Below are 25,372 nucleotides of genomic sequence, written 5' to 3' on the forward strand. Positions count from 1 at the left end.
GCCGCAACCCCAGAGTCGGTCATGACTGGACCTAATGGTCAGGGGTCCCTTTACCTTTTATGGGGCATTACTATGCTAAACGTTGCTCCAGGATCTGCTCACTTTGACATCTAGATTTAAATTTGCTACAAAGCATGAGAAACTGGAACTGTATTGGAACTCCCTTGGCCAAGGGCGGTTCACAAAAAAGGAATCACCATAGAAGTTTTGAGCACTAATGATGTTTCTGGCATGCCATCAGTCTGATTTGAGGACTCCCCCCCCAACCCCCCCCCCCGGCATAGAAAGCGCCACCAATACTTCTTGCTCTTATGCAGCAGAACCACACAAGGGTCTCTGAATAACACCAGTTGAGAGGGACAGTAGACGTGATTTGATCTGAAGATTGCTACAAATTCAGGAAAGCCACTACAATTTATCGGCAAACAAGGAGATAGGAAACTCCTCTGAGGAAGAGGCCACAGCCAGAGAGCTTTGCATAAGCTAAGAGATATAGGATGCTGCAGCAGCAGCAGAACCAGTCTTTGTGTAAAACATGTTAGAGACCCTTCAGGTCTTTTTCAATGAACATGTACAGTTCAATACAAGCACCGGGACAAATGCATCTATTATTAAACCTGGTAAGGGTCAGCAACTGGAAACCCCTCAGCCAAATCCGTGGCCACCTAGCCTTGGAGAACCTGCAGAGAAGCCCTTGTGTCAATGGGGTTTGTTGGCAGGTCACCTTGGGCCTTGTTGGCAGGTCACCAAAGGGGCCTTGGCCCCACACCCTGAAGCCCCCTGTTTTCAAAGCGAGCTACTTTGACAGACAGCTGACAAAGATCTACGGACGTCTGCCGAGAATTCAGACGAACCAATATGCCTCAATCGCCTGGAATAAAAACCATCTCTAAAAACAGAGACTGGGAAAATGAAGGGTTATTTAAACATTTTCGGCAAAAAAGATATATATTTAAGTTAGAGGAGGCCCGAGTCCAGTTTCCACCTTCAAAGGAATACAGCAAATCTTGCACTAAACAACTTGGCAAAATTAATGGATTTTATTTACAAATTTATGACCCAAGATTACAACAGAAAACACTTTTTAGTGAAATCCTGTATTAACAAAAATGCAGTGATTTATTTGTAATGGTATTATAGTGGAACAGACTGACAGTCTCTCTGGCTACGGTCAAGCAATTTCCCAGGAGCTAGAAATAAATGTGAAGATCCCATGTTGATTGTAAATAAGGCCCTTCCCAGCATTTTCCTCATACTTTAGTGGCTCTCTCCTTTCTTGCCTACGACCTGAGAAAAGAGAAAAGTGGAGTTAGAACTTAGGCAAATAAAAAGGGGAATGGATTGAAAAAAGCAAGTCTTCTAGAGACTCCCCAACATGCATTCTAGTGCCAGTGGAAGAGGGATCTTGTGTAAACCAGCGACAGGGAACTTCTGGCCTCTAGTTCTTGCTAGATTGCAACTTTCACCACCCTTGACTGGCTGGGGCTGATGAGCCAACATCTGGAACGCCGCCAGTTCCCTGTGCCTCTTGCAAACCAGATTTAGCCAGTAATAAAATGATCAGAGGATCAAATGGGATAACTTTTAGTATGCACTCAGCCAATAAAACAAGGTCTTATTCAACTACTGACTGCAATACAATCCCTACATGTTCATACCAAAGTTGAACTGCCTAGGGCAGGGGGGCCATCCAAGAAACTTGCCTACTTGTGTTCACGTTCAGATGCTTACAGCTAAACCACTATCTCTAAATGTCCTATAATGTCATGGAGCCCAGAGTAGGCTGAGTAAGCTATGATGTAAAGGTATTGCTGTGTCGGGTCTACCTGAGCTGGCCCACCAGAAATAAATCTGTCAAGTATGAAACACGCCCACAGCAGGGAGAGGCAACTTGTCAATATTGACTAGATTTCTGGAATGATGGGGTCTCTGTGCACTGAATTCTAAGGCAGCAGGGTGGGATCTGGCGTGAAAATGGCCGGAACAGCATACGCTGTCATTACCAGTGTGCAAACTCACAATGTACCTCCTAACTTTCACAGCATTTCCTACTGGTGGCACATACAGTGGTTTGACGCCCCAAGTTTTCCTCCTGGGAATGCAGGAATGCAGCAGCTCAGAGAGGAATGGAATCAGTTTCTCTGCCCTTAAGCCTAAGCATACTTACAGGCAGTAAACCCTATTGAAATAATGTAGAGTCACTTCTGAGCACGCATTGTTAGGAGGTTACGCATTGGAAAGAAGTTTCACTTAAATCATTAAGTTCTGCAAGGTCTTAGTATCACAATGCAAACTAAGCAGACATGCCTTCCACTTGGTATGCGGTCTACCTATAAATACATTTTCTTTTGTGTGTGGCAAGGGCAACAAAATTACATTTTAAAGCAAGTAACAGGTTTCTATGTAAGCAAAGTACAAATCCTTGGGATTGTATCAAATGTAGTGCTAAGTTAAAGCCATTTAGAGGCACGACTTGTTCCACAGGCAAATTGTTTTGAACCACTGAAATGCTGTTGCACAAGAGCCCTTGCACTGGAAGGGAACATAAGATACAGTCCTTGGTCATCATGTTAGCGACAAAATACATGTGGACTTTTTATTGCTGCCGACTGTTTCAGCAGATCAGGCTGAGGAAGAGAAAATAAACCGTGTTTCAGATCTATCCCATAGTAAACATTCTTGTGTTTGGTTGAGAGGGATGCTAACAACTCCTTGGCAGGTGTGCTGCTTATATTAATTCTACAGGTCTCACTTAGCATACAGTATTGTGCATTTAAGAAGGCATTTTCTTTCTTCTTCTTTTAAAAAAATAGCACACAGTTCAGATAGTTCATATGATGATGATAGACTCTCAAGTGCAACGTCTATAAGCCACCAGTGATATCAAGGATCTCAGCTCATGGTCGAGAGCACCTTTCCCCAAGCTGGTGCCCTCCAGATGTGGTGGACCCCAACTCCCACCAGTTCTAGTCATCAAGATGATGATGGGACGATGGCAAGGGCTGATGGAAGTTATAGTCCAAAATATACGGAGGGCATCAAGCTGGGGAAGGCTGGTCAATACTATGAGGAGTCACACTTTTAAGTAATGATGGGTCCACCCTTTCAAGGGGGTGGAATTCAAGGCTAGCCTACCCTTGCAGGATAAGGATCGTTCTACATCGTGACATGCAGATAATTGATTCTCAAATGCGGAGGCCAATGTAGAATTATTATCTCACAAAACAACACTGAGTGAAAAAACACGCACAACCAACCAAATTAAGATTTAATTAAGCATGTTATAAACAGGCAAACTAAATCCAAGAAAGGCGAGAGAGAAATGTTTATTCTTCGGTAGCGCTTAAAGCATTGCGCTACAGGTTTGGATTAAGCAGGTACACCCAGAAATTAGACAATTATAATGTTAGCAGAGGTGGAGCAACCATTAAAAAATAATAATTGTACGCATCTATACCATTCAGAGGGGGAAATGCTCAAATGCTCAAGTGCCCCATGTGTATTACCTGAAAAATTAAATATTTTTGATACTGATGTTTCGTTAGCATATTTATAACCCCCAACTTTACACCAACAATTTCCAACCATGAGACTAATAAGATAATTCAAACACAACAGAGCAACGCCTCTTGAAATACTTCATTATTCCTGGCACACTTTCTGCTTCTTATTATCTGTGCACTTCACATAAAAATTCATTCTCCATAAGGGGCAGATTTCACTCAGGTGGGTGACTTGAGGTCCCTTGACTGCTTTATTCGGTTAAGGATTAAATTGTACACTGGCTGTAGACTCAAAAGTGGGCAGATTTATGCCCTATGCGCTGTAACCCTGCCCAATATTTTAGCCGTATACTGTCCTCATGCCACAGAGCACAATGCACTTCCAGATGATGAATGGCAGAAGAATATGGACACACTCAGGGGATGTACAATGTAGGATTCTTTCATCAAGGAACTGGGCTCACTCTTCCTCATTAGATTAAGAAGGCAGCATTGATAAGGCAGCATTCACCACTGCAGTACTCCAGCCGAGATACCACCTCATTTTTCATTACTTCACTTGAACGTGTCCACCACAGATAAGATCTAAATTGCTCGAACTTTTTTGAAGCGGCAGTGTGAACCCTAAGATGGACCACCCCATTCAGTTTTCACACCAGCTGCTGTATCGTATTTCAAAACACACGGTTGCAAAACTGGCTCTCAGCGGATTGAACCATGGGTCCAGATTACAGGGATGTAGGGCACAGGTTGCCTTGGAGGGAGCCCATGACACATGTGACAGAGCACATGGTTAACACATAGCATCGCCGTTTCAGTGCCTGGATCTTCTCTGCACGATTATCTCAGAGAGCTGGTGCAAGAGCGGACAACCAACACTGGCCTAAGAAGGCCCCATGGTGATTCTGTTTGAGGCAGCTTCATACAACATATTAGAGGGCAGCTCAACCTTGAGAGACAGAAAAACCTCATTGTGTTGAAGAGTCTTCAAGGCAAGTGCAGGAGCTGGAAAAAAATCCCTATCAGGAAAAGTTTAGCCACAGGTCACCCAGACCAGAGTTGCAGTTGAGAACACAGCAGACCTCTTTGAACTCCGTTACTCACAGTGAATAGAGAATGCAAAGATGCAAATAATGTGCTGTCAGGTGAATTTCTGAAGCATCTAATAACAGAATGAGATGGTTTTTTGGGGTGGGCGGGACAAAAACGGTGTGCAAAAGAAGATTTTTTTTATATATGTTAAAAAATGGTATATTAAAAACAAAGAGAAGTCCATGAGAAAGAGGGATAAAAAAAAAGCAAAGAGACCCAGGAAAACCGTCGCAGAGCAGGATGTGATGATGCCCCAAGCGATGGAAAGGAGAAGGCAGATGCTAGATGAGCGGAAGGAGCAGGGGAAAGGGGCGGTGTGAGGAAAGACCATTTAAGAAACAGAAATCTTCTGCATTTTTATTTCTTTGGGCCAGGGAAATGCTGAAAAGTAATGAAACAGAGCGTTACAATGAAGCAAAGGAAAATCCGTAGGAAGTGAACAGGAAGGGATGGAAGCGCCATGCCACAGAAAAGCTGGCTGCGTATCTCATGCGACTGCACACCCTGGATGTCCTCCAAGCTAAAGGGAGTGGCAGGAGCTCTATTGCCCCCCCCCCATATGGACTTAACCTAACATCTGGCATTTCAAATTAGCAATGAAATCTATGCAAACGAAAAAGGTCATGCCAAGCCTTTCTCTGACCTAAGCAGCAAAGACTGCTCTCCCTCTCTCTGTCTTCCCGCACACGTCTCTGCATTTTAAGCCTGCAAAGTTTGAGCAACACATGCAGCAAGCAAAGCATTCCCAGACTTCACTTAATACTATGGTAGCAATGGAAGAACTTACAACAATAAAAATGAAAGCCCCTAGGTGTTACTTCAGGCAGTGTAATTTAAGTCCTACTTTCAGCTGCCTTTTAGTCTACTCTACATTCCAATCAAAGCAAGAAGAGAGAAGTTAGGACCTTAAGAGATATTAGCAAGGGAAGCTATTTTGAGGGGGGCCAGAAGTTTGGAGAAGTTCTAGAACTCACAATCCTCTATGGGGAGCGGGAATAAAGTGCTATAAAGTATCAGTTTTCCTTGCTATTCTGAATACATCTGTAAGTCAAAGTCCTTCCATTGCATTATTGATACGATAAAGCTGGTCTTGCATTTTCCAAGGTGCCCCATTCTCAAGTTGAACACAGAATGATGTGGAAAGCCACAAAATGACCCCTGGGTCTGATGTTCCCTGTCCCGACTTTTCATGCATGCCATGTAGCCAAGCTTTTGCTCTGGAACTTTGGAGGCAATTCAGATCTTCTACGTATAGATGCTAAGCTATATTGTAGTGATGCGTATCTCTATGGCTGGAGGGAAAAATGGCAGCCTGATGGCTCTGTCTGGCCTCCAATGGCTTCTCATCTAGTCACCATTCCCAGGAGTATTCCTCAGTTGTTAGTCACCACTTCCAATTCAGAGAGCTCTCTCAGCTCCTCTTCCACCATCACAGCACCAATAACGACAGATACTTCTCTGCTAGGTCTATCTTCTCAGCAATAGCATCAGGCCTCCATCCTCAGAGACACAGATACCACCACTGCTGAAGCAAGGTGAGGGGGCCACACCAGGAACACTCCAGGCAAGCTAGCTCATCCAGTAAGACAGGCTTGTCTAGAGAAACGAGTTTTCCATGGAAGAATGCTGGGCAACACTTTGCAGAAGCAGCAGCAGCCCCTTCTTTTCCAATGCACATTTAACTTAAGTCGCTAAAAAGGAATGCGCCACTTTTAAAAATCCGGATTTAGTTCCATCCCTGCCTTTAAAAACTTTGGTGTAACTTGCAAAACTTAACTTTAAATATTCAGTATTGTTTATTTAATAATGGACCATTAACACCCCAATTTATCTCAGTATGTGCACATAAAAACTACAGTTTAGATAAGCAATATATATTATTTTTCACTACAACGATTTAGGGTGCAATCCTATACAGTACTTCTGAATTGAAATCTACGGGATGTTTTGAGTGGGCACGTATAGAATTGCACTGTCAGTGATCAGATAGAAAATTCTACTGTCATAAGGACAAGGCTCTTTGCCTTTTAGGATACACGGAAGTAATAATTTTAGTAGGTGCAGGTTTTCTGTCTCTCTTGCATGGCAAGCTGCATCCAATAAAATCTATTATTTCCACACACCTGTGAAAAGTACAGGAGCCCTGCTTTCCATTGCATCTGTTCTACTGGCTACCCAAAGCTCTTCTATTTCATTATTGTGCTCTGTCTTACAGTACCCAGAACACCTAATGCTAACACATTTCTCCTACTTTTGCCCAGTATCTGAAAAAGCTCTTTCGATGGTCCTGACATGGAGTATAGAATCTATACTGGGCAGACAAACATGAAGACTAAAACACACCACAAACAGTTAAGAAGTTTTTTTGTGGGCAACGCACAGCAACTCAAGTCAACCTTGATCACTTGAGACAAATGATCAAGTTTTCTGTGCAAAGAGTTTCCTTCGCTCCGAACATGTCTGCATACAAAATACCATGCACATTTGCAATATTGAAATGCACTTCTTAAGTCAGGGATTCCCAAAAATGCCCCTATCACATCTTGTTTCCTTTCTAAAGCCTCATCTAAACTGCACTCTGCAGAGTGGGTGTGGAGAATCTTTGGCCCTCCAGATGTTGCTAAACTACAGCACTGGGCCATGCTTGGTGGGGCTGGAAGGAGTTTTAGTTCAGAAGCATTTGGAAGCCCAAAGGTTCTCCACATCTGGTATAGGCTAATTAATTAACAAGGTGAGACCCACTTTCCTCTGCCTTGCAACATTGCCTTTTAGGTAGTTGACACACTTGTTGTCAGCCCAGGATTATTGATCACATCTGTGGGTTTACAGCACAAGCTAAGAATCTGGGGGAGAAACAGACTGCTACCCTTTATAGCAGCCTCCTCAATCTAGTGTCCTATAGAGGTTTTGATCTATAACTCCCATCAGGCCCATGAGGCATGGCCAATGGTCAGGGTGGTGGAAGGTCTAGTTGAAAACATCTGGAAAACACCAGGTTGGGAAAGGTTCAGAAACTATAGAGTACCTAAGCAGGGCGTCTAAAGATCAAAGGACTAACATGAATCACAATTTCTCTTATCCCTCCAGTTGTGTTGCTGACTTTTTATACACTCTATTGCTACTGTCCAGCAGAGCTTCTTATATTCTGCCATTACAGAATTGGAGGCAGAATAACATTCTGCATGAAGACATATGTTTTCTGTTGGTTTTCGTATTTTTATCTGAACATGGCTCCATATTCACAACCATAGAAAAGTAGGTTAGATGCTCTTAACTCTGGCCTCTTGGAGATAAAGCAATCAATTCTGGAAAACCCTGGCTTAAGAGGTCATTTGGCTCTGCAAACATTTTAAAGCAACCGTGCATTCTTTGGACACTTCATAAAAAATCAAAGACAGAATATCCAAGACAAATTCCACTCTTCATTGTTTTTTTAAAGCAAAAAGGCTACATCAGTTGTAGTGGGAATGGAATACCTTTGAAGAGTCAGAACTCACAATTTATTACACTTATGGGGAGCTGTTCGGCTAACACTGTCCGTTGCAGCTTTTAAAAACTGCAATCCAGTCTCCAATTTAAAAGACAGATTTGAACATACCCGCTTAAAATCATTCATGTTTGTTGCTTGGACTGGTGTTCCAATAAATGTGAAATATGAAATTCTCGTCGTTTCCTCATCACCTTGATTGGACTGGACAAATAACTGAAATGGAAAAGATCAGTTACATGATGTGGAGGGATCCAATAGCCCACAAAATAGTCAACTTATTTGAAGTTCAGGGAAAAGCAAAGGGAAGGGAAGATGGGACAGGGCTGACTAGTCTACCCCTTCAAGTTTGTTAATGGAAAATGTTTGAGTTGTATAAACTAAATGATAGGATTCAAGTCCACGGTGGAGCTTAAACCAGGCAGTTAAAGGATGTCACCACCTTCTGGCCAGAAGAGTTGAGATACACTAAAGGTAAAGGGATCCCTGACCATTAGGTCCAGTCGTGACCGACTCGGGTTGCAGCGCTCATCTCACTTTATTGGCCGAGGGAGCCGGCGTACAGCTTCCATGTCATGTGGCCAGCATGACTAAGCCGCTTCTGGCGAACCAGTGCTGCACATGGAAATGCCGTTTACCTTCCTGCTGGAGTGGTACCTATTTATCTACTTGCACTTTGACATGCTTTCGAACTGCTAGGTTGGCAGGAGCAGGGACCGAGCAATGGGAGCTCACCCCGTCATGGGGATTCGAACAGCCGACCTTCTGATCGGAAAGTCCTAGGCTCTGTGGTTTAACCCACAGCGCCACCCGTGTCCCGCGTATTTGGTGAATAGTAGTTACACTACTATTCACCAAATCCACTTCTAAGCTTGCAGGGGTCAAGTGCCCTTGGCCATCTGGTGAGAAGGATGCCCAACTAGTAAGCAATCCGTCCTCTGAGCCTGCATTTGCACTGAGGTTCGAAAAAATAAGTGTGAGAAAAATCCTGCCGATCCTGACCTCCGGAAACCCTCAGTGCAAAAAAAGGAGATCCCTACCTCCTTCTCAACCTCTGTTGAAGGGCCAAATAAGACTTTGGGGGAGGTATTGGGGGAACTAGTGATGAATACAATGGTACCTACTGTATTCGGTTTACGAACTCTGCAAAACCGGAAGTAGTGTTCTGGTTTGCAAACTTTGCCTCGGTCTACAAACAGAAGCCAAACAGTGGAAGGGCACCAGCGGCGGGAGGCCTCATTAGGGAAAGCATGTCTCGGTTTAAGAACGGATTTGGTTTAAGAACGGACTTTAGGAATGGAATAAGTTCATAAAACGAGTACCACTGTATTAATACAATATGGCTACCAAGTCAAAGTAACAAGTAGATATCAAGGTAAATAGCTAGACCTTCAAATAAGCCTCTTGGAAACAACAGATGAAAATAGGCTGCATGAGACTGCATCAGGTTTTCTTACTAGTCTATGAAACAAACGATTTTGTCTGCCCAGACCCATCTTCACTTTGCTCTCCTCTCTCTCAAGCTTGACAGGAGCTGGGTCTGGCAAGCCTGAATATTCCAGGCTCCCATCCCTACCAGTTGCTGTATCTAAGAGGCAAGAGGGAAAAAAACTTAGCTGGGCTTAACTGCATTAAAACTATGGTGGAAGTGGCAAAAGTTATTGGCGGATCTACCATGCTTTGGAGTCAGCCTTTTATAATGTCATAGGATTCTGTTAACCAGGAATGAATTCAAAGGTTTATACTCACAGTTACACTGTTAACATTCTGAAACTTTACATAGCGGAGTTGGATAATACTGTCTTCTTTGATATCATCTGGCGTTAACTCCAGGGCCTGAGTGGGTTCGCTTCTTTCTGCCTCTTCAAAATCCATTGATCGAGGGAGGTTGATAAACACTTTTATATACTTTGGACCTTGACCTGCGATTAAAAAAAATGCCACCGACTCTTTTAAAAACCCTCAAAACATGATCTTATATATTTGACAGTATTTCAAAGTTCTTCTGTGTACCAAAATTATGTAGATTCAGAAGAACCGAGACAGGCAAATTATGATGTCCGATCTGCACCCCAAGGCAAAGAACCTTCTATCAGAAGCAAGCACATCACTCGCTTAAATTTTATAACTTTACTTAGTTAGTAAGGGCTGCACTTAACACTACTGGCCAGTCTTCTCCAGAGGTTGTAGGACTTTCAATTCCCATCAGCCCAAGCCACCATGGTCAATGGTCAGGGATGATGGGAGCTGGGGAAGATTGCTACAGGCTGTACGACTTTTAAATGTTACGGGGAACATTCAAAAGTTTACCCTTAGCAGGCTAAAGCATTAAAGTGACTACACATAGCACAATTCCAACCTCAGCTGGGGAGAAGGTTAACTGGACTTGCCCAGACTCCATTCCTATTGCTGAGGAGTTTGTCCCTAGCCTTTTCTGAGCAGATCTCATGCCTTCATTTCAATATATGTACCTCACCCAATTAAAATAGGTGCAATAGAAATTAACTTTATTAGCAACCATGGTCTTCAGAACAATGATGCCAAAAGATAGCTATGCTGACATGTCACCTGACAAAAGTGACACAACACATAATTTCGTAAATGCAGATTCTTGGAAATATACCAGCAAAACTGGAGTAGCCAGCTTGTTTTGCAAAGTTTTGCACTGCCTGGAATGCATTTGCAGAAACTTGATGGTATGGCGGCAATGTGTTTTATGGTCAGGTCCAGACTTTAAGACTTAGGAGCAAGAGAATAGGGCCACAAGCAAGGAACCTGTGTCTCATGCTTTGTATTTTTAAAATCAACAGCGGCTGCATGCATAGATGGCTTCTCTTGAAAGAGGAAATCTTTTTACTCACCATTATCAGGCCCTTGAAACTTCATAGAATAAAGCTTGACAGGCTGATTAAAAGCTACCGTAATAAGCAGCTGTGGAGAGAGCAAAAGAAAAAAAAATCTAAGAAGGATCTCAAATGCATTGACCCATAGCATTATTGCACATGGATTTAGAATGCTACTCTTTTCCGGATGGTCACCACCAACGTAGACCCCCAGATGAATTATTTTAAACATGCATAAAAATGGGAGTACTATTCTAGCCAAAAGAACACCTTTGTCCTTTTGATAGTATAAAGCAATATTCTCTGGAAGGCAAAATACCTGTTCGTCACAGTCTGATTCCAGGAAGGTAGAGTCTTTACGTAAACAGTTATCAAACCCGTGTTCATCACTTTCATTAAGGCATTCACAGCCAGCTTTATTAACGAATGGCATCAAATCCATCTAGAAGTAAGAGACAGTGACAATGATCACCCGGCTGGGCTATACATTTATAAGACATTTACAGGGGGATAAACGTGCAAAACCCAAGCGGCACTTATTTTCCCATGCAGATTGATCATCCCTTCTCTTTCCTAGCCACCCTGTTTTCTCATCCCTTATCCCAAACCTGGTGCCCTCCACATACTTTGGACAACTCCAACCATTCCTGACCATTGCCTATGCTGGCTGGGATAGGAGTTGTAGCACAAAACACCTGGAGGGCACCTGGTTGGAGAAGGCTGCTGTATGTTGTTGTTTCGTGTTGTAAATTACAATGAGTGCTTTGGCAAGACGGCAGTTTAGAAACAGAACACTTGAAATAATAAAAACAAATATAAACACCAAAGGAGCAAAAATCTATTTACCTAATTGAAAAGACAGTCCAAGTACAATTCTGCAATCCTTCACTTTTGTGTCCTTCAGGACAGTTTTGAAAAGCTTTAGAAGCAAATGCCACATCAAAAGATGGAATTGCATGCCTCGTCGGAAGTCAAAGCTGCTACAACTGCTTATTACATTTAACTATTTGCTTAACTATTTGCATTCACACTAGACGCAATGAACACAGCAGTACAGACAACATTTGTAACTCTGAACTGGTGAAAATGCAAGTGGCCTATATTCACGGGGTTATTTACAGGAAAAAGATTCAGCTGAAAAGGTAAACTGGGTAGCAGGGATTGCGTCTATTTAGCTGTGAATTTAAAGTACTTAACATCTCAAAAGAGATGCATTCTTGCATTTAACATAATTCTAGGTTAGCACATACAGTTTCCCAGCAAAGTCTAATGGATTGCATTTGCTAATTTGGAAAACAAACCATCACAGCACTGCAGCAGCTGGGTGTGCTTTTATTGAGCTACTGAACTATTAGCTGCACTGGCACTTGGCTGAAATATTAAACACTGTACTCTGTCAGGGGTTGTATTAATATTTTGGGCAGGATGCAAAAGCTGACCCCTTTTAAGAGGAATATTATATCAAATGATGCTCAGAAACTGTCATGAAGATGACAGCTCCAGTCGAGTGTTTTGTCACATTAAGGTTCTCATTTACATGTACGTGTCACTCCAGCTGTCAGACAAGCCCTGATTTGCAACATTCAGGAGCCCCAAGGTAAAACCTCAACAAGGAAAGATGGTTAAAAAAAAAAATCTGCTGACAGCTATTTTCTCTTAAGTCAAGGCAAAACCTTGAAGGTGGTGTTTGACAAAAAGATGATTAGAAATTCTGGTCTCAAGACTTCAAGATCGGGACTAAAAGTTTTCCAAACTCCCCTCCACTCCACTGCTTAGTGTAGGATCCTGCCCCAATGATCCTGCCCCTAGAGAACTCAAACAGCTGCGCATGATTTAAGACATTCTGGCTGATCCCAATAGCTATGTGGACTTGCTGTGGATTTGGTATTTTTTCCCCTTCACTGGCCACTTTTTGCTTTTCCTGTGCCTTGGGGAAAACTGTTCCCAGCTCTTCAGGGCAGAATCCATAACCAGGAGAATGTGGGGGGTTTTTTAAACCACCTGAAAGGGGATTTGTATTTTGAGGGTTATGTGCTCCCTAGACACCAAGCAACATTACACATTTTAGTACCCTTTTTTGAACATTTTCCAGGTTTTCAATAACCTGTTCAGCTACCAGAACTGTATGCAGTTCTGCATACGTACCATATGTTCATATAAAGGTATTATGTTATCACCAGTTTTATTTTCAATCCTCTTCCTAATAATCCCCAACATAAAATTTCCCCTTTCCACAGCTGCTAGACAAGAGGCCTGTTGTGAGCACCAGCTATAAAGACTTTGCATGTGCAGTAAGAGCAGCAACAGAAAGAGAGCTTGGTGTGTTTGAGTGTGTGTGAGAGAGCGAGAGAGAGAGAGAGGGAGGGAGAGAGAGAGAGAAGGGGTGGAGGGATGGAGAAAGAGAGAAATTCAAAATTCTATAATCTGGGCTAGGATTCAAAAAGTACTCTTGACTTTCAAATGCATCAATACATTCTGTATCTCTCCCTCCCTCCTGATGCAACAGAGGCTGCCCAGGATGGAGGTGAAGTTCTAACTTTCAAAGGCATTATTTAAGGGGAGGGAGAGAGCAAGGAGGGACTGCAGTGGAAAGGGGACCCTCAGAAGTCCCAGATCATGAGAAGAGTTTTTGCACCTGCATGGAAGCTCCATCCTGATCCTCTGGATCCTTTCGAATGCAAATCTTTTAACACTGCACAGATAATAATCCACTAGAATAGATAAAATATACATACATATCCTTTTGGAATATCGGTATCCTCATTATTTCCAGGATCATTTTCTAGGTGCTGTTTGATTTTCTCTTCCAATCCAGCAGCGTCGGCGCCTTGATACTGGTCGATGCGCACTTTGCTCCGGAAGAAAAGAAACGTTGGGGTTGCCGATATATTATTGGTTGCAGCTGTTCCCTAGTATTTGAGAAGTCAATGGTTAGCAATGTGTAGCAAGATTTTAGCATTTAATGAACAAAAGAGTACCAATCATCCCAGGTCACCCACATAAACATCATTATCAGCATGTCTGCTGCTTACATGCAAAAATAGTGCTAACTGGAAATACGATTTTCTATGTTGTTCTCCAACAGAGAAAAAGGTGTTCATGATGACTTTTTAATACAGTGGTACCTCTACAGAACGTGATCAGTTTCAGGGTGCCGTTCGCACCCCAAAAAGTTCGTAGGTAGGGCGCCGCTACTGCACGTGCGCGATAAGAGCACTTCTGCGCATGCTAAAGCACTGTTTGCCTGTTGTATATTATTTGTAAAATCACGCCATCGTTAGGCATGGTGCCTGAATTGAGCCATTGGGCTGGTTCAGACATAATGATCTCAATTTAATAATCCCTGATAGGAACAATGAAGATGATGTGCAAGGGAGGAGCAAAGGGAAACACTAATTCTTAATAAGCCATGATTTATTAAGCCACGTAGTTTACATCTGAACTGGCCAAGTGTCAAATTTTGCAGCAGTTTTGAAAGCACTGTGAAAAAGTTGACAGGCAGGAGTCACATATCCACTGTTGAAAGACAAAGACGACACTTAAAAGCTCTCTGAATGTCTTCCCCTCACAAAAGTGAAGCGAATTATGATCCTATTACTATCTTTCCATGCACTTTTAGATGTGGCCAGAATTCCTATATATGTAATCTTGTTTTTGCACATGAGATGAGATACAGGCTTAAGCCTTAAAAGGTAAAGGTACCCCTGCCCGTACGGGCCAGTCGTGACCGACTCTAGGGTTGCGCGCTCATCTCGCTCAAGAGGCCGGGAGCCGGTGCCGTCCGAAAGGCCGTTTACCTTCCTGCTATAAAGCGGTACATATTTATCTACTTGCACTTAAGGGTGCTTTCGAACCGATAGGTGGGCAGGAGCTGGGACCGAACGACGGGAGCTCACCCCGCCGCGGGGATTCGAACCGCCGACCTTACGATCAGCAAGTCCTAGGCACTGAGGTTTTACCCACAGCGCCACCCGCGTCCCTGCTTAAGCCTTAGCCAAGGACTATTAGAGCCAGCTTTCTCCTGCACAACTAGGGAAAGAACACTGTATTGCCACATTCTTTTTTAAAATTTTGCTTCAAAGACCACTTGCAAGTTTCTTTAGACTCTGTGCACTAAGTTAAAACCACCCAAGATTAAACTGCACCAAATGATATTTTCCAAAGTTTTATAACTATACTGAGAATAAGGATAAGACTCCTAACACTATGTACCCAAGATACTGTTCATAAAAGAGCGAATGAACAACAGCTTTTTAATGGCTTAAATTTAATAATGTAAGCCTTACGGTACAACTTGCATTGTTAAATGCCAACAATACTCCTGCATAATTAAAAAGCCTTTTATTGGATGAATTTAACGTCTATACCAGAAAGAACAAACCAAATACGTTCCAAGTAGCCAAATTATACAACACTAGGAAACCAGAATTTGACATTAAATGCTACCAGGCTTCAAGTTAATAGCTGAAAAACATAGCGTTGCTTGCAGAGGGTTGAAGCGAAGTCACTCAAAAGGCCAGCTGAATTGAACCTTTCTATCCACTGCAAGTCACACATCATAAAATGTCACCTCAGCAGAACTTTCTATTCCTAACCCTCGAAATACTGATTATTTAAGATTTGTGTCGTACTCTAAAATGATCTGAATAAGGAGAGGCAGCACAAGCTTGAATCCTGGCAATACCCCTACTGTGGGTAAGTAGTTTCTGTGCCTGAGAAATTGGTCAATTGCCTGCCCTGGGTGGGACTGCACTCCCCCTGAACGAGCAGCTTCGCAGTTTGAGGGTCCCTTCTGGATCCAGCTCTGTCAACTCTGTATTACAAAAGGTTTTTCCAAATTTGGCAATACAATCTGAATAATATTTGATTGGAGTTTTATGTCACCTCTGCATCTCAGTGGAGAAATCACGAGAGTTAGGAGAAAGCCCCGAGCGTTCATTATATCTGGCCAATATTTGATTCAGACACTGGTATAGGCAAATTGGTAGACTACAGATAAATGTAACCACAACATTCAAATAAAAAAAAAATTAAATGACCCAATTTACCATGGGATCATTGCATCCATCACATGACAGCTTGCTTGTTTTGAACCACCGAATTAGAATGGTTATCATGGATAGATCTGTCTACAGCTGAATGTACCTCCACCCACAGCAGCAAACCTGAACTCTATCAACATATAACTCAAATTCTTGCCAATAATAACATGAGAAGCAGTATGCTTATAAAACTTAACCCTTACACATTTACATGGCATTCCCCTCCTGATAAATGCCAATCTTGCCTTTCAGAGGACAATCTACAGCCTATTCCTCCTCTGAGGTAGGTGTGCCCACTGATTGTCAACAGGCTTCTAGGAAAAAATGTTTTAAATATTTATTTTATTTCTGGACTGCATTTATATCCCACATATCAAAAAAAAAATACACCTGTAGGAGTTAAATCTTGTTCACTGACACATGCTCATGCACACATAGACAAACACTACTCACCTGGCATTGATGCACATCCACTTCTAAAAATGTCGCTTGGGGGTATTTATTGCTCAGAGCGTTGAAAGCAGGGGCTATCCTTAAACATGGGCCACATCTGTCAGGGGGAAGAAAAGGACAACACACATCAGCACGTCCACTTAGGTAACTGCAGCCCCCTTGGGATTCACATGGTAAAGTAGGCAAAAGCTAAGGATAACAGAGATTGTGCGGCTGGTACTGAGAACAGCAACCCTCACACTGCCATCTCTTCTTCCTTCCAGTAGTATGAAGTGAAATCCATCAAGCTCTGCTGAAGGAAAGTGGGGTGTAAAATAAACCACCATTATGCACCTGGCCTTCTCTCCCATTTTCTTTGGCTGCTGACAGCAGCATTGTAAGTTTCATTGCCACCCTAAGTCACAACACGTGTTTTAGCTTGCTAGATGTTACAGGGAAGGAGATTAGGGCTGGGAGATATCTGGTTTTCAACTCTGTGATATATCACCAGCTAAACATCACAATATACTGATATATTACAACGTCTGAAATAAGGATGGAGCTATGTAGAGGCATTGGCTGGCTTCACAGTTTTTCCCACATTGTGATTTTTGCATAGCATACACACACACATCATGATTTGTGCTATATTGCCAAGTCAAAAATTATGAAACCGATACCACGATATGGACTATTGCTATATCGCCCAGCCCTAGAGGAGATGCAGGGCTTCTGCTTTTGGCACTGGCTACATGCAATCCCCAAAACATCTTCAGACCGAGGGGATTGATATCCGACACTTTTTCAAGTCAACTTGACTACATCATCATTTCTCAGCAAAATGCATAATGAAAGCATACAGGTTAGCCTATGTAAAGCAAAATCCTTTTATACTCAATTGCAATCCCACAGTGATCGCCCTTTCGTAGAAAACTGACTCAAAGCTTGGCATTAGAAACACATCTCATAATTTGTGTACTCCACGGTGCTCGGGGACTATAGGTAACTAGAAAACCATGAGAACTTAATGGTTCTCATAAAAAATACTCCCCAAGCTGTAAGTAAACATCCAGCTTTCTAGTGATGTAATAATTCTTGCTTATTAAAATATATTGCTCTCTGGAGAGTACAACACAGCACCTTTTGCTTCATTCCAAGACTTACAAAAGCAAGCATAGGAAAGGAATTGTGACAATTTGCATCTTCTCTCTCACACACCCCACATACGAATATTTCTGTGGCCCACTTTGCACGCACACTAACACCAACACAGCATCTCTGATTTATGATTATTAAATATTTCTCTCCATGTTAGGTTCACATTTCCAGTGTCAAGGAGCCGCAGATTTTGGCTCCACTTAACTGAGCAATCCATTATTTGTGAATGGCACCAATTCCCTCCCTGTCCTCCCAAAGTCATTCGATTTGCACAGAGAATTCAGCGGGAGGGAAGAGTGGATAGCTCATCTTCCGCCCTCCTTCAGAGGAAAACAAAAAGAGTGCAAAAGACTTGTATTGCTTCTGGTCTCCCCAGACCCTAATCAATACGTTGATAACTCAAGAGTAAGGGAAATTATTTTTATGCTGGCAGCTGCCAAGGTGGGGGACCCATACACACCATTCCAATATTTTATGTTCCTACTTCACATTCCTGAATACAAACAACTGTGCAGAGCCATGCACCTGACTAAAAAAAGAGAAAAATTGTAATTTCCCTCTCGCCTGAAGTCAGCAAAGAAATATGACTATGTTCTAATCTATCCATTACAAGGAGGGAGAAAGGTAAAAGTAGTGCAAGAAAAACATCACGGGCAGCTTCAATAATTAGACAAGAACACAATTTTATTTGTTTATTGCTTAATCAACTTTGAATCTGCTCTTCATCTATTCACCCAGTATAGTTACAGGCTATGTAAAAATACAGCAATAGTAAAAATACATAGTCATAACATTAAAAATGAAACCATCCATCAACAAAGCATCTCAGCAAAATGCACAATTACACTGACCTTGAAATACCTCAGTCTGTCCCAAAGACCTCTTATCAAACTGGCCGGCATGGGAAAAGAATTCTATGGAAAACACAGCTTGAGCAAAATATGTTCTCCCATCAGCAGAAAAAGCAATACAGCACCATCACTTCTCATTGCTCCCCCACCTTTCATTCCTTATTTACAATAACTTTCTCTCTGCTCAAGTATCCAAACCATTATTTGGGAAAGGGGCAATTTGGTTACAACTAGCACTTACGTCTGTGTTTAAAGCTTATTGCTAGCAGCATTAAAGAATTTCAATTACCCCAAACTACTAGGTCTCTCTACTATACAGACCTCTGTAGGTCAGGATAATAAGCTTAGTCATTTTCAGTATGTTTGTCAACAGTTTCTCTGCCAGTGGATGACACCAATGATGTCCTACTGATTTTCCACTGTAAAAGCTGACTGCAGAGAAAATGACTTTGCTACAGAAAATTACCAAGCGCAACAGTTCAATACTGCAATAGGACATAACCAAAAAGACAGCTCTGAAAACTTCACGTCAGTTAATTCTCTATCTTTACAGGGCTTGATCACAATTCTGGCTTCTCCCGCTAGAATGTATTGTAGGCAAGACAGAAGTATTCTGTGAGTTGGCACTGATTTACATAGTGGAATCAGGGAGGGCAGAACTATACTGATTAAAATGGAAATCTATTCCTGTAGTCACAACAGAACGGGTCCCAGTGAAAAACAAGATAGCATATTTCAGTGGAGGGTTAGACATCTGACAAAAAAACAAAGTTAGCTGAAGGCAACTCTGCATTGCGAAATTTTAAATGTCTGATGTTTTACAATTTCTTGTGTGCTGTGAGCCACCTAGAGTCGCTGGGGAAACCCAGCCAGATGGGCGGGGTATAAATAATAAATTGTTGTTATTGTTATTTAACTAGACAATCACCATCGAATAATGGCCAAGTACTTTAATACAGTTAGCCATTATGAAGGCCAAGGTATTATGATGTAGCTAACATAAGCAACTGTCAAGAGATACAAAAGTTCATCTTGGATCTTGTTGACGACCCCAAGGGATAGCCTCCATGAGAAATCATCAAAAATTGTCACACAAGACACCATGGCTATGGTAGGGAGAAAGGGCAATCCTTCGTCCATACCTTCACTATCAGAGGATATGATGATTCAGCGAAGGAAGCTGGGTACCACCATCTTCTTGGCTCCTTACAAAATCTGACTGTGGCCTAATATCATCAAATAGCAGGTGACCATTTCACAAGTAGCTCTATCCTATTTTCATTTAAAAACTGATTAGAAGCCAACAGATACCTTCAATAATTTCAAGATGAAATGTGGGGCAACAAAATAATATTTCTACAAGTCCAATCAAAATCTAGTGAATAGTAAAAAGTACCAGCACGAGGCAAATTCAGACCCTAGCTACCAGTTTAGCCATACTTTCAGTCCACCTTACCAATTTTTAAAACTGAAAAAATTAGCTCTCTCACATGGCCAATAATGCTCAGCTAACCAGTACTATTGCTGGTTAGCTTGTTCTCATGCTGGTACCAAATGTGTTCTGATAAGGTTCAATCCCAGTTAAGATTAGGTGCAAGCACGTGGCACCTTACAACTTTCCAAAACTTATTACAGGGCTACCGTCTTCAGCTGTTCAGAAATACATCCAGTACCAGTGACAGGAGACATACTAGTTGTGATATTATTTCTTTGGGTCCTACTGAACTTGCCCCACCCTGACTGATCCACCCAGTAATACCTGCTATTCCCTTCTGCCTGTTACATAGACTGCCAGCAAATGAACAAGCATTAAATGAATAGAAATCTGCAACCCAACAGTTAGTTGGCTGGTTTAAATAAATAAGTGACGCTTTCTCTAACTCACACACATCAATGATGATTGGCTCTAGTTGCAACAATAGCAGAAACCACAACTGCCCAAATTGCCATGAAAAGGTCTAGAGTGGGCCTAGCAAACCGATTGCCCATATGCTCCTTCTTTGTAACGTACAGCGGATCCCACTTCTGTTGATGGGTCTCATGTGATGTTCTGTTTCAGGTCCTTTAAAAGGTAAAGGGACCCCTGACTGTTAGGTCCTGTCACAGACTCTGGGGTTTTGACGCTCATCTCGCTTTACTGGCTGCAAGAGCCGGCGTACAGCTTCCGGGTCATGTGGCCAGCATGACTAAGCCGCTTCTGGCAAACCAGAGCAGCGCACGGAAACGCTGTTTACCTTCCCGCCAGAGCAGTACCTATTTATCTACTTGCACTTTGTGCTTTTGAACTGCTAGGTTGGCAGGAGCAGGGACCGAGAAACGGGAGTGTACCCTGTTGTGGGGATTCGAACTGCCGACCTTCTGATCGGCAAGCACTAGGCTCTGTGGTTTAACCCACAGCACCACCCGCGTCCTTTACAGCGCCTTTATTCAACCCCATGTCTGTAACATTCCTTTTTTCCTCAGGACCATACTTGTTTGAGCTCCCTTTTCACTTAGTTTTCCCATGTCAAATAACATTTCCCAGACTACCCTGTGTGAGGTTATAATCCCAACCAAACTGCCAACTTTGGACTGTGTACTCTTCTATACCATCACACCAACTTAATGAATCAGATCTATTCAAGTGTCTTATTTCTAATCGCCAAACTGTAGTTTAGCAACTGGGAACTCCTACAAACACACATGGTCCTCCTCTACCCTTGTGCATATATACTCCTTATTTCTCCACTTTCCAAGTTAGTGATAACTATGGTTTACCGTGATGCACACTGCAATTTTCTCTCAAACCAGAGTATGAATCCAGGATTTCACCTTCAGAATATCTCCTAAAAATATCTCCTACTCACTGCAAAAAGAGCATTCCTTTCCAAAGCAGGAAGTACAGCAATTAGTCACAGGATATCACTGAAACCCAAATTAGGGTGTGGGTTTAGTTCCCAGAGAAAGACAAAGTTGTAATAACGAATCTGGGGAATGATGATGACTCTACAGAGAAACAGCAGCTCAGGCTAGAACTCTGAAGCAGAGCCCAGCAGATGTAAAGATATCACTTTTGGAAATCCTGTCACCCAAAAGCACTGCTTAGCCCTCCCTCTTGCAGGCTTAAGCAAACCAGAAGGTCTCTTTAAAAATTCTGCCAAGTCTTTGTACTGATACTATTGCTGGACCCCTAGAGATTGTTTTGTCTGCTTTATGCTGTTTGTTCAATGGCTGCATTTTTATTGCTATAGGGCTTGGGAGGGCTTGCCCTAAAAGGCAGACAAGGCAGAGTAAATATAACAATGACAGTGCATACCATTTCAACTATGTGCTTATTGGGGTAGGCAGCTTTGAAAATCTGTTCCCTCTCCACAACTGCTCCCTATCTGGGTCATGCCACAAAACTTTGGTTTTGCATAGGAAATTACATGCTACTTACTTGCTGTCACACAACTCGGCTGTGATGGTGGCAAGCTTCCTACACGTGCATGTGCTTGCAACACAAGAGGTAACAGTGACTATGTAAAGGCAGGCTGCACACTGTTCCTAACGCAAATTTTGTAACATGTGAAGTAGCCCTGAAGGTTCAAGTTGGGAGGACTATCCCACAGAAGTCTCACTTGTTGACGCTGAACACCATATTCAAATAGGGCTTCTTCCTGCTTCTGAACCTGTTGCTTCATTATGTTCTTTTAGAAAGTGGATTAAAAATAAAGAAGTGTGATAATTGGCGAGACTAGTGAAATCAGACCCACACAATAATCAGAATATATCAATGGCTTCTTGTTCACTTCAGATCTCGTCAGGAAAGTGGGCAAGAGAGAACTGTCCTCCCAATATATGGTCAACAGGAGAACTAGCAATGAACTTGTTTGCAATGAGACTTCTGGAAATAAAATGAATTACTGGACTGAACATGCACTGAAAGGCACTTTGAGCCTTAATGTTAAAACTATGTTATGCCGCTCCCAGCCACTATTTCGCACTTAGCTCCAGTTGGTGCACCTCCAGTGTCTAGTCACAAAACAAAACAGCGCAAACAACAACCCTGAAGTACATCTCCCCCTACCTCAAGATCTATTCTCACCGTTTGTAATGGACAATATGCTTTCTCTACTGTCACACCCTCCTGCTGCAACTTTGTGACCCACTTACCTATGAGTAAGTCCCAGTGACCTGAATGGGCCTTACTTATAAGATTGTGTGCTTAGGAAAAGAAATCATTTGCTATGCAAAGAAAAAGGAACCATATACAGTATATAGCCTCAGTCAATTTTGCTTCAGATCCCAGGGGGGAGGCATGTTAGCTGCCCATGTCACTGAATTCATCAAAACTGGTTAATATATTTGACTTTTAAATAATATGAATGAGCAAGCTTAGAAAGTCAAATTAACTGTTATTTATTTCAGTGTTTTAACTTTTGTATGTTGTTAAAAAATAATTCCCTGGGTTTTAACGTCTTATCTTTCTCGTAAACCGCTTTGAAATTTTGTTTTTTAATCAAGCTGTGTACACACCTTACAAAACAAATAAAACAAATACATGCCTACACATTTATTTGTATGCCTCCATCAAACCATGCTCAAGGCGGCTTAAAACGAATAAAATACATAGTTACTTTTTTGTTTCTGGCTACTTTTGCTACGTTGTAAGTTATTTTTTAAAATGCGAAACCGAACCGAGCAATTTCCTACAGGAATCGCCGGGAAACCTAAAATAAAGCTACAGAAAGCCAGCAGCAACAACACCCCCCCCCAAATCCAAATAACATCCCATAAACAGGCACAACCTCGGACCCATACAGCTCTGCGTTAAACTAAAACCTGAACGTGGTGATACAATGGGGATAACGCCTTTCCCGTCCCCTTGTGAGGGGCTGTGGGGGAGGAGAGCCCCCCCTTTCCCTCAAAGTGGGAGCCGTACACGTGTGCGTGTCCGCTCGTGTGAACGCGCAAAGGGTCCCCGAAGGGGCCCTGCCTACTCACCCCCTCATGGTGAACTTGGCCACGACTAGCCGGGAGCCGGCGGCGCTGAGCTCGCTCTGAAAGTCCGCGTCGTTGGCGATCACCTTCACCCCGACCATCCTGGCGGCGGCGGCGGCGGCGGCAGCAACACGCCCGGTAAGTGCAAAGTCACCGCGGGAAGAAAAGGAGCGCGGGCGGGGCGGGGCGAGAGACTGGCCGGCCGCGCCCAGCATGCACCGCTCCCGCGCAGGCGCACACGGCCCCGGCCATCCCTTTCTTCCGCCTTCCTCCTCCTCCTCTCAGGCACCCTCGGCTGAGAGTTCATCCAGGTTCACGCGCCTAGGGAGAGGGGAGGGGTCGGCGGCTCACACTTCCGGTTGAGAGACTTAACCAACGGGCGAAAGCCGCCATTGGTCGAAAGTCTCTGTTGGGCGCTCTAGGCGATGTCTCGGTGCTGAACTCCACATCCACCCTTAAGGCTCCGGTCACGAATCCCTGTTGGGCGCTCTAGGCTTCGACGACTCTATAGTGTAAACCTTCCCCTCTCTCTCCCCTCCCCCCTCACAAACGCACACGACGCTGCTTCGTCTTTTGCACTGGGAATAACAAAAAGAGTTCGGGTTTGCGCCGGTAGTAGTGCTTGCGGCTTTGGATGACTTTTTTGTTGTGGTTCCACCTCTATGGGTTTACCCGCTTGACTCCGCCGGTGACATCTTGGAGAAGGGCAAAGTGCGACCTCCGGCTTCGGGGAGGAGCGCTATTGGTTGACAAGCCTTGCCGTTTCAGCTTGGTGACCTTTGCGGGCGGAAGTGATTGGCTTTTCAGGGCAGCCGTCGTAGTTCAGGGCTCGCGGAAGTGGGGGAAGCTTGGGTGGCTGCATTGGTTCCGGTTCTGTGCATACCCGGCACCCTCCTGTTATGTACTGAGTTGAATAGGATCCAAAATGCGCCAGTTTGATTGGTACTAGAACAGTAGGATCCAAACTACAGCAGTCTGATTGGTCCTAGAACAATAGGATCCAAAATGCAGCAGTCTGGTCCTAGAACAATGCAGCAGTATGATTGGTCCGCAGGAGCCACCCAATCCAGCTCCAGGTGGAAGTGAATCCGCAACCTGATTGGCCTACAGGAGAATCCCGGAATTAGCCAATCACATGCAGCCCATTGTGTAAATAATGTATATAAAGCAGATATTTTGGGGAAACATTCATTCCTACTATAAGCTGAATAAAGAGCATGAAATCCTTACTCGACTCCACGTATATTTCATCTCCCATCCTGAAAGTTAGGAACTAGAATCGTATAATTTGCAGAGTTGGAAGGGATCCCAAGGGTCATCCAGTCCAACTGCCTGCAGTGTAGGGATAGGCTGCTGGCCAAATCGAGGGATTTATGGATCTAACCGATTCACTAGCATAGCCTTGCAGAGTTGTGTGTTGTTGTGCGGCGTTTTTTTGTTTTTAAATCAATGCTTCTTGAGGTCATCCGAAGTACATGCACATAGAGTTGCAATGACACCAAGGTCCCACTGAAATCTATGGGCCAATAATTGACTTAAGTGGCATTCATTCCAGTGAGCCACCCACTCCTGCTGAACATTTGCGGGGTTAGGAGTGGGAGCGCCTCAAGAACTTCTGTAGGCAGTATAGAAAGTGTGACCTTCCTATAGCATCACGAACACAAATCATTATGAACGCAAAATAAAATGGAACACCTGGAGGGGCCACAAACCTATGCATCACTTAGATGTCCTACTGAACTTGAACAGAGCTGATTACCACTTAACTACAGTCCTGTATTTCAGGTCTTTCTCACAGACACTGCCAAGTTAGGGATCCTCTCCAAATACATGTATTTGAAAGGGTATGTGAAATGTCATGTATTTAAAGTCTGGGTAGCCAAGCACAGACTAGATTTGCAAATTCGTGTGTATGTGTGTCTGCATGCGTGTGTGTGTTGGTGCATGGGCATAGCCAAGGGGGGGGCAGGTAGCTGCAGCTGCCCCCACAATCAATAATAAA

The 25,372-nt window shown here is 43.1% G+C and overlaps 1 protein-coding gene across 4 annotated transcripts; it reads right to left on the reverse strand.

The window, feature by feature from the left end:
* Window positions 1-1,021: 1,021 nt before the first annotated feature.
* On the reverse strand, window positions 1,022-24,276 carry TXNL1 (thioredoxin like 1). 4 transcript variants are annotated; one of them, XM_083575867.1, is made up of 9 exons: window positions 23,842-24,276; window positions 23,374-23,776; window positions 16,421-16,517; window positions 13,661-13,834; window positions 11,245-11,367; window positions 10,944-11,013; window positions 9,832-10,004; window positions 8,194-8,298; window positions 1,022-1,287 (listed from the first exon to the last, which is right to left on the reverse strand). In XM_083575867.1, exons 2-9 carry the CDS (start codon window positions 23,583-23,585, stop codon window positions 1,258-1,260), a joined length of 984 nt encoding a protein of 327 aa, XP_083431993.1. In that variant the 5' UTR covers window positions 23,586-23,776; window positions 23,842-24,276; the 3' UTR covers window positions 1,022-1,257. The 4 variants fall into 4 exon arrangements, 3 of the variants coding, with proteins under 3 accessions (XP_083431993.1, XP_083431994.1, XP_083431995.1); XM_083575868.1 differs by lacking the exon at window positions 23,842-24,276 and adding an exon at window positions 3,458-3,506 and having other exon boundaries at window positions 23,374-23,698; XR_014539560.1 differs by lacking the exon at window positions 23,842-24,276 and having other exon boundaries at window positions 8,194-8,550; window positions 8,926-10,004; window positions 23,374-23,591.
* Between the last annotated feature and the right edge of the window lie 1,096 nt (window positions 24,277-25,372).

Source organism: Podarcis filfolensis, assembly GCF_964270895.1.
Source record: "Podarcis filfolensis genome assembly, chromosome: 11".
Classification (NCBI taxonomy): Eukaryota; Metazoa; Chordata; class Lepidosauria; order Squamata; family Lacertidae; genus Podarcis; species Podarcis filfolensis.

Excerpts from the sequence above, each read along its gene's own strand:
- TXNL1 (XM_083575867.1), bottom strand. The coding sequence starts at position 23,585 with ATGCTGGGCGCGGCCGGCCAGTCTCTCGCCCCGCCCCGCCCGCGCTCC. Across the intron at positions 11,368-13,660 it reads CCGATATTCCAAAAGGATAT|ATGGATTTGATGCCATTCGT; the intron begins GTATGTATATTT and ends TCTTACTTCTAG. Across the intron at positions 10,005-10,943 it reads GTTTCAAGGGCCTGATAATG|GTCAAGGTCCAAAGTATATA; the intron begins GTGAGTAAAAAG and ends TTTTAATCGCAG.